Source organism: Octopus bimaculoides, chromosome 2 (assembly GCF_001194135.2).
Source record: "Octopus bimaculoides isolate UCB-OBI-ISO-001 chromosome 2, ASM119413v2, whole genome shotgun sequence".
In the NCBI taxonomy this organism is placed as follows: Eukaryota; Metazoa; Mollusca; class Cephalopoda; order Octopoda; family Octopodidae; genus Octopus; species Octopus bimaculoides.
In genome coordinates, this window is record NC_068982.1 from 37,534,963 (window position 1) to 37,544,854 (window position 9,892).

The 9,892-nt window shown below is 33.6% G+C and overlaps 2 protein-coding genes across 7 annotated transcripts in view; one reads left to right on the top strand and one right to left on the bottom strand.

The window, feature by feature from the left end:
- The window catches only part of LOC106873456 (actin-related protein 5), a 45,233-nt gene that overhangs the window by 10,216 nt on the left and 25,125 nt on the right, over nt 1–9,892 (top strand). For all 4 annotated transcript variants that reach the window (XM_014920818.2, XM_014920819.2, XM_014920821.2 and 1 more), the window contains exons 4-7: nt 801–905; nt 4,837–4,948; nt 5,518–5,613; nt 6,460–6,653. In XM_014920818.2, the coding sequence (XP_014776304.1) occupies nt 801–905; nt 4,837–4,948; nt 5,518–5,613; nt 6,460–6,653 (507 nt within the window). The remainder of the gene's footprint in view (nt 1–800; nt 906–4,836; nt 4,949–5,517; nt 5,614–6,459; nt 6,654–9,892) is intronic.
- The window catches only part of LOC106873457 (uncharacterized), a 14,587-nt gene continuing 12,861 nt past the window's right edge, over nt 8,167–9,892 (bottom strand). For all 3 annotated transcript variants that reach the window (XM_052976416.1, XM_052976418.1, XM_014920824.2), the window contains one exon: nt 8,167–8,807. In XM_052976416.1, coding sequence (XP_052832376.1) covers nt 8,431–8,807 — 377 coding nt within the window. In that variant the 3' untranslated portion in view covers nt 8,167–8,430. The remainder of the gene's footprint in view (nt 8,808–9,892) is intronic.

Consider the following 9,892-nt stretch of genomic DNA (forward strand, 5'->3'; position numbering starts at 1 on the left):
CTCATCTAAATTGATTCGCTCCCTAATTAGTTGGGCTATGACCCTCTCTGTAACTTTCATAACCTGATCTAACAGCTTGATGCCTCTGTAATTATTTGTATCTAAAGCGTCACCTTTACCTTTGTAGCAGTTGACTATGATGCTGCTACACCAGTCATTGGGTATGACTCCTTCGTGTATCACCTGGTTCGTAATACGGGTGACTAGGCTATAGCCAACACTGCCAGATATTTTGAGCATCTCTGCAGTGATTCCTGATGGGCCGGGGGCTTTCCCGGTCTTCATACTCTTAATTGCTTTATCTACCCTGGTACTATCAACTCGGATAGCTGGTCCCTCTATTGGGTCGACATACGGCAGGCTCTCTTTCTCCCATTCATTCTCTTTATTCTGTAATAATCTATAACAATCACATCTAAATATATGTTGTGCTCTAACCATAATACATCATTGGCAGTTGTGAAATAGATTCAATATTATTAGTTGGTATCATTATGTCCCTTAAGTATATCTAAATAGAGAGCTTTGAATATTACTTACATAATCTGTTTTGGCACCTTATATATTTTGAATTTAAAATCTCCGGTGTTAAATTTTATTTTAATTTTTGACAAATTGGCAAAATGTATAAATAAACATCAGTAATATATTCTTGCTGTTGAAAAATGATTCAAGAGTTTTCCTACATATATATAATCTGTTTATTTACATACATACACACACACGCACACATTTTTGACTTATGTGTTTTATTTTATAGAAATACATTTTCAAAAATTCTTATTTTCAATTGTACATAGGAATCTGAACTGCAAGTAGGAAATGATATTAGCAATCTAGAAGTGGTGCGTTGGATTCTTCGGACTCAGTTTGACAGAAATGTGGTAACACAATATGATGTCCAGGTAAATTGAGTTGTGTGTGTATGTATATATATATATATATATATATATACACACACACACACACATACATACATACACAAATACTTATGTTTTTTATTCTATATTAATGTTTCATTTCTAAAATCAATTCTGGTAAGTGAACTTGTGTTAAAAAGTTTTTTTGGTTCAATGTTTAGAAGTAGTACACACACCCAGTATCTGTAGCCACTCAACTTTCTTGGGTACCAGATGAAGCTTCAGTGTCTCTTTGAAAGCAGTACGTTGAATGAAGACGCATCATTTTTAGAAATTACATAAAATTTTGTGTTATTGGTATGTTTTAATCATATATTTTTCTTTGTTAACCAGAGAAATGAAATCAAAGAGGATAAAATTAAAATTACAGTTTTTTAAATATATCATATTCAATCAAAATTATCAATACATTTAATAATCCACTAGATCATTTGGTTATTTTTAAGTTTCTATAAATTTCCTATAGAATCCAGAGCCAAAAAAATTTGTAAAAATAAACTTTAAAATGAGAACATTGCATTGCTAATGTAAAAGTAAGGCACAATATTGACTTATAAACCTTTAATATATTTGGTAGTATATTATGGTTGAAGAATGAAATACTGTGTCCTTGCTGCAATTAATATTTTGGTTATTGGAAGAAACATCTCCTTAACCTGGGATGTTCCTTTGAAGCCAATGCTTAGCTCTGGTTTTATTGCATGAAACAAATGAAAAGTCTACTGTTGGATGATATGCCTCTCTTCTGAAAACAAAATTTCCAGATAAAATATCTCAGGCGGATAGCTAGGTTAATAAAAAATGGAATAAAGTGTTCTGTGCCAAAATATGATTTGTTAAATGCAGATTTGAATTTATGGAACCTGAGGTGGGACATTACTTTATAGAAACCATGCCAAATCAGACATAGGAGTTCAATGTGACCCTGTGGCTTGCCTGTTATCCTATCAAACCATCCAATCTATGCTAGCTTGGTAAATGGGTGTTGAATGATGATGAAACATAATTTAAAACAGGCATGGCTTTATGGATTTGGTTTTACAACCACATCATGTATTCTATTATAGCCTTGTTGACCAATGCTTTGTGAGTGTTCAAAAGCCTGTCATATTTATATACGTGTGTGTATCTGTTACCATTTTCATCTGTTGACACTGCTTGGAAGATGGCACTCTAACCCTAACCCTATAATCTAGCATATATCAATTCATTAGTACCAGACTTAAAAATAAGTCCTGGTTCAACATGTTCAATTAATACTTTTGAAGGTGGTAATCCAGTATGTTAATGACTTCAAGTCGAGTAAACTGTATGAAAAAATATAGTTGTGATTTCTGAGTCATAAACATTTTGACAATGTATGTAAAAATTAAGATGTTTTTTTGTCTCAAATTATGTGTAGTTTGATGTGGCATTACCAAGTTATTCTGATGATAAATAAACCAAGATGAAATAAAAGTAGTTAAAATGACATTTTCAAACCGATAAACATAAAATTACAGGATGAATAAATGGTTTGCATAAGGGATGATGATAACTGGTTGAGAGGAGTGAAGGAAATGAATGTAGAAGGGAGCAGAGGAAGGGGGAAACTGAAAGACTTGGCTAAAGATAATAGAGGAGGATGTGAAGGCAATGGGAGTTTGTCAAGTGGTGTATAGGATGAGTCAAAATGTTAAAAAAACATTATGGGGCTCACAAAGCTAACCATTGTTCAAGAAAGAAAAAAAGATTTTTAAGGTTTATTGTTGAATAAAGAATTAACGTGAAATGACTTGATAACAAGGGGAAACGACTCTGGTAAAAGTTGTGTAAAATGTTTACACATAAATAATAATGAAATTATTGTGTTCAGTGCTCAGGTGCAAAATGTCGGGAAAGTGAACAGTGTATGAGTCATGATATATACATGTGTGCATGCGTATGGAGGTGAGGATATCAGGTGTAGTGTTGGCGAATTTTAGGAAGCCTGGAGGTTTTAAAGGATGCAATACCTCAGCAGCTAACAATTGATGCAGGTAATTTGTTCCATGCTTCAGCAACAGAGTGTGAAAGAATGTTTCCAAAAGTCATGGGAGCTGTGCTGTTTTCTGACTTTGTAGGCTTGCCCGTGTGTGTCAGACACTTGGAATTCAAAAAGGTGCTCAAGATTGTTGTTGGCATAATGGTTAATAATTTTGTGGGTGTTTACCAAGTTAGTTGCCAGATGTTGCAGCTTCAATGTATCCATGCCAGGGAAGCAAGGGGTTTGGAGTATGGTAGATGCCTGATGGAGGGTATTCGCTTGGTTGCATGTCTCTGAACAGTTTCCAGGAGGTCAATGTTCTCAGCAAAATAGGGGTTCCAGACAGGTGATGCAAATTCCAAGTGTGGCCACACCATAGTCATATACAGCGTTAAATAAATAGCTGGAGAGTGGCTGACAAAGGTTTTGTTGAGTGATGCCTAGACACCCTCTGCCTTCTTGACAGTTTTAGAGATGTGCTTTGTCCAGTGCAAATTGTTGCTGACAGTGATGTCCAGGTTATGTTTACAAGAAGACTTCTTGGTAGTAGCGTTGTGGAGGGAGTATGTGGACGCTGGGAGTTTCCTCCCAAAATGCATGGTGGTACATTTGTCCACAGCCATGATCCATTGCTGCATTGTCTAGGTCCAATTGCAGGAAAGATCTATAGTGTTCAGGATCTATCCTTTTGATCTCGAGGTACAGCTTGATGTCATCTGCATATTTCAGCACTGTGGCATTTGTCATTGATGTATGTAACAAACAAAAGGGGACCAAGAACAGATCCCTGCTGTACACCAGATGACATCTCATAGTGAAGAATACTGTCCTACAACTGTGACTACTTCTTTTCAATTGAGAATGGACTTCAACCAAACTCAAGATAACTAAAAACAAAATGAACAAAACCTGTTTTTCATCTTTCAAATCAGAGTCAGATTAAAGCCAATTAATGGTTACACACACATACATAAGGATAATGTCAAAGAGAAACATTTGTTCCTCTTTAAATCATATCTTTGAAACTGTTAAATGATAAACGACCATCATTCTCAAACAAACAGTGGTTATTTGTTTTTTCATTTGGGTGGTTGGAGTTAGGAAGGGCATCCAGCTGTAGAAACTCTGCCAAATTAGATTGGAGCCTGGTGTTTCCATCCGGTTTCACCAGTCCTCAGTCAAATCGTCCAACCCATGCTAGCATGGAAAGCGGACGTTAAACGATGATGATGATCTTCATTGTACAAGATCCAGTAGCTATAGTAAAGTCAGCAACATCAAATATATAGCCTTGCAATTTGTTTCATTGTCATTAGCTAATTCAGCAAACATTTTACATTAATTTAAAAATTACAAAAATAGATTGTTTTATGTAAGGGAGAAAAAGGAAATATTTGATAAGAGATAAGACAGCAGTAGAAGCATCTGTTATAATTTTACTTTTATAATGTCTACATTTATCTAAATTTTTGTTGTCTCTGATAAGTCACAAAGGAGATCATCAATCAACATTTCAGTGTTGTCTACAATGACTGCTTTATAGTAACAAGCTTACTCTGATAAAGCAGAATCATCTTGTCTTTTGTATGTCTAGGACTAAATGTCTGTTTTTTGCCTTCAAGACATGTTATATAGCAGGGAGACTTGGCTGTTTTCTAGCAAGTTGAGCAACTATGTAGATTCTGTCCTAGGTAAATGAAATCATAGTTCTGTTTGTTTTTTTTATATTTTATATCATCCTGGCCTTGAAATGTAACAAAGGGTTCTTACATAAAATTATGATGAAAGGTTTATTTTAAATGTGCACATTTTAAAATAGACAGTCTTGTATCATAGAATCAAAAGTGTCTCAAACAGATTGGTTGTGTAAGGGTTAAAATGGTAATTTTCTTTTCCTTATTCTTTTTTCAGGAGCAAGTGTTTGACTATATTTTTAACCATTTGGGTATTGATACTGAAAGTTGTGTGGATCATCCCATTGTCATGTCTGAAGCTCTGTGTAATCCAAACTATTGCAGACAACGTAAGAAATATTTGATATATCAATTTATTTTTAATAGCTGTGGTTAGGAAGCTTGCTTCCTAGCCATATGGTTTTGGGTTCAGTCCCACTGCTTGGCACCATGGGCAAGTGTCTTCTGCTATAGCCTCGGGCCAACTGAAGCCTTGTAATTGAACACTTACAAAACTTATTCTAATGAATCCAAAAGAGTTGCAGTTCGTTCATTATAAACCTTCAGGCAAAACAAAACAGTGGCACATAAAAAGCACTATCTGAACGTGATCGATGCCAGGCCCACCTGACTAGCACGTAAAAAGCACCCACTACACTCTCAGAGTGGTTGGCATTAGGAAGAGCATCCAGCTGTAGAAACATTGCCAGATCAGATTGGAACCTGGTGCAGCTGCTGGCTCTACGGACGTTAAACGATGATGATGATTGAAGCATTGCATCAGTTGTGCTGGGTCTGAATTTCTTTCTGCATTTTTAGCTAGCTAAACTATCATAAAGAGTGTTTGTATTGGAGAAGCAAACTGTTGATTTCTTGTTTATAACAAATTTGTAAAGATATTTTTTTGTTTTCATTCCAGAAATGTCTGAGTTGTTGTTTGAATGTTACCATGTTCCTAAAGTTGCTTATGGCAATGATGCATTATTCAGTTTGTACAAAAATCATCCAAAACCAGGTATTCTCATAATTCATTTAAAATCGTTTCAAACATGTCATTAACTTTTATTGTTACAATTTTTCTTCATCAGGTAAATTGGAAAAAAGATAGATGTGTTCGTTTGTATCCATCTCTCACATGAAAACAATAGGGAATTTGGAAAATTGCTTTTAAAATAGATGTATCCTGCATTGAATAACTTCGGGTGGATTTTATTTATGAATTTTAGTTCTATTTTTGCTGAGCTGTTAGCCTCAACTACAGATACTTATCCCTAGTGATGGGAAAAATGAATGATGCACATGTTGACAAACAAGAAAAAGTAAAATATTAGTTACAAAAGTTTGCAAATTGTTGATAATGTTTCTCATGTCAACTCCTGTTATTTTCCTTCTATTACTCCAGACATTGAACAGCATTATAACAGCTTTTACCGTCTACATGTTAAATGAAATTACTGTTTTAGATAACATAATTCCTTCCTGTCATAAGTTACTTTACTCATCTTCTCTCTACATTATGCAAGCCCAATTTTACATTTTTCCTTTGACACAGACAAGACTGTTTTTTAAGTTAATCAATCCCTAGATATGTTTTATATTATTGTATCAGTCCATACCAGCCAATTTCTACAGTCGCTTATTAAAAATTTCATCCAAATGTCCTTTGGCACATTTTACTCACTTAAAGGAAGGACACAATCTGATCTGAGACAAATATAGAATGGTCAGAACTGTTAAATTTGATAATGTCTGTCAATCTGGCATTTAACAACAATCTTTGTATTAATAATTTTCCATACAGATGTTAAATTTTTACATTTACTCTATACATTAGCAAGTTTTCTTATTCTTTTATTAACAGAATCAGCAAATGCTTTAATAGTTGACTGTGGTTATCAAACAACTCATGTCATTCCCTTTATAAATGGTCAAATTGTTGCTGAGAATTGTCGCCGTCTAAATTTAGGTGGTTTACATCTTGATTCATTCCTACACAGACTTCTTCAGTTAAAATATCCCAATCATTTGGCTGCAATAACTCTTAGCCGTGCTGAAGTAAGTATAATTCTTGAAAATTTTATCAAAATCTATATTTTTTTTTTTCTTTTTCCTACCAGCTCTTATTGCCCTCTATATTAATCAACTGAAAGATTTTGGGCTTATTGGCCAGAAAGCTGGGATTAAGAACTATATTGATATACTAGCATTGTATCACATGTCTAAGATGTATCAGTAATGAAACATAATAAAGACAGACTCACAGCAAGTGTAAAGAAATGAGCTAATGGATCTTCAATTAAATCATTAGCAGACTTGCAAGAGAACAAATAAAAAAAAATCTTGGTATTGATCAAATTTGACAAAGTACACTGTATGCTTCCCAGATTCACCACACAGTTATTGAGGGAAATCATTTCTTTCATTACTTACACATCTTTAAGCATTACATTCAAAAGCTTCCTTTTATTTTTGTCAAACTCTTTGATCTTCCTTTCTTTACAAATATCTAGTGTGTCCTATTTCCAAGTAGTGTAACATCACTGAGCATACAGGGGTTTTGCCCTGAATTGCAACATCTCAAGTGGAGATGGATGTAGTCATCTTTTTAATCTCCTCAAGTATCTCTGTTTTTGATCCAGTCTCCATAGTCAGATTTGAGATTTCTATAGTTCACATCTTTAAGAATTCTGGCAAAGTGTAGTCATTGCCTGGTATTACTAATGTTGTCACCTACACGCTTCCTTCAGTACATTGAGTGGCTAGTTGTTAATTCTAATTTAACAATTTAATTCAAATAGTATCAATTACACTTCATGCTAGTATTCTAAAATCCAGGCATGAACTTCTTGCAATAGCAAGATATTTTCCATACAAATCGAGAGAAGTCTAGCACCAAGCTCTACATATGTATGAATAAAATAACTAAAACCCTCAGAAGCTACCACAAAGACAAGGACATAAAATCTGACTTCACATCCAAAGCATTACTAAAACTCCATGTGAAAACTAGTTTTCCTTTTCAGAGCAATTGCTAACTTACAACAAAGCTCAAGACTACTGCTGCATATTCAAATATCTTGTGCTGTATTAAAAACAAACTGACAAGTTCCAACATAATGACTTCTGATCCAGAGATAGCCATTGTCTCCTCTCTGAACTATCAAGTTGCATACTCTCTTGATTCAGCTCACTTATCTTCTGTTTGTTGTCATTCCCCCCAGATTTTCACACAAATCATTACTTCCAGAACTGCAGCTCTCTACAATAATTCGGCCATCTGCTTAGAGCCACCCATCAAAGGTCATGGTGGCTGCCATCTTGACAAGATACTGGGAGAACAATTGCTATAAGCTTGTTCCAGGTAAAATTTTAGATTAGGCTGGAGGTGTCATTGGCTCTCATTCATTAAAAAGATGCTATGTTCATTAGCAAATACATTGTATTATTAAAAAATACTATATTGATAGTGTGAAAGATACTGTTCAATCATCTAACAGAACGAAGATTTAGCTCTAAATAATGTAGTAAATAACACACATATGCACTAAAAAAGAAAAGAAATGGCAAAGAATTTTAAAAACAATATTTAATTAACTATGTTAATACAGATACTGTACATTTTTGTTTTCTTTTAATAAGACAAATATGTCTGGGTTGAAATCTACTTAAAATGGAAATATACTACAAAGACAATGAAATTAATCAACACTTTAGTATAAAAAATTAAGTCACGGAAAACCCATTACAGACGTTAAAGAAATATGAATTGGATTTGTAAATTTTCCAATGAGACTGAATTATAGGCAGAGTTTTTTTCCATCTCTATATGCCTTTACTTACGAGTACCTGACAAATTGCTGCTCTTACTGGCTGATGAATAAGCAACAGGCATACCCTGGCTGTTGTAGGTGTACATTGGAGCACTGGGGTTGTTCTTCACTTGCATGCATGTCATTGGGTTTCCAACCATAGGCATGTTAGAAGCATTTGCTGCTGACATCATATAGACATCTGAATACTTTAGGTCTTTGTCTAAGTATTTGTGTTGCTGTGAGTAGGGCAATTGGCTATAGTTTGCTCCTGACATATTCATTGCTTGCATCTGTTGTACTGCAGCAGCTCCATACATCTGATACTGGGGCAATGGTGCAGAACTCATCTGCATGAGGTTTGGATAGGTAGAATTCTGAAGTCCAACAGACATCATACCTACAATAAGAAATAAATAAATTTTTATACATTTGTCTGTATGAATAAAAAAAAAGTGGAGGGTGGTTTGTAAATATCTACATAGTATTCTACCTAATATTTTCTAAATACAAGAAAATTTTTGCCTAAATAGAGGATATCCAGAAGAAAATTAGATCCAAATATTTTCTCAAATTATAATTGAAAGTGTAACAAGAAAATAACTAAAGTATTTATTAAAACTAACAATCATTCATGAAATATAATTAATGTCTATAGTGTACATAAACTGTATACGCATGATGAATTAAAAAAAAATTTTTTTTTAAATTCCGGATTCACATCCAATAGGTGTGGTACAAATTTAACCCACATATTCAGATGATTTACAACTTTAATCTGTTGTCTCCAATATATAAATTTCTTCTGATGTAAGTTGTAAATACACCTGAAATATAAACACTAACACAACCCAAGGGGCGATATCTCTGGAAATTTTGTGAAGTATATACACATTTTGTGCCCTTCTGATTGATTTTTCTTTTGCAAATATAGTCTACTTTATTTCTTATGTATGATTGTTAATTCAGTGAATATCATTTTTGTGAACCATGTGCATTTGTATAAGTTTATATTTTTGTATAAGTTGTGTATTAGTTTTATATTTTGCAATTTTATGCTTTTCTATGAAAAAGTATAAAAATGCAGAAAACAAGCAAAACGTTAAAAAAAAAAAAAAAGAAAGATACTTATCTGTTATGTGTGTGCGATATCTCATCTGTGTGGAAAGTGATAAAGCACAATATACACTGCAAAACAACATCCATGATAAACAATGAAAGAAAACATTGCTACTTGGAGAAGCTCACCTCTTTTTGAGAGGTTTTACGATCATTTCTTTATAAGTTTACTTCTTTAATCTCACTTTTGGATGTTTTTTTTTTAATGTAAAAAGTATCTTTATTTCATATAAAGTCCTAGGGCAACTTTTAGAGTAAAATTTTTGAAATGCTTTTATTCAAAGCTATTAAAAAAATTGTGTAATTCATTAAAATCATTCAAGCATCTGAATTAGTTACATATTTCTTATTTTACTATGGTTCCTG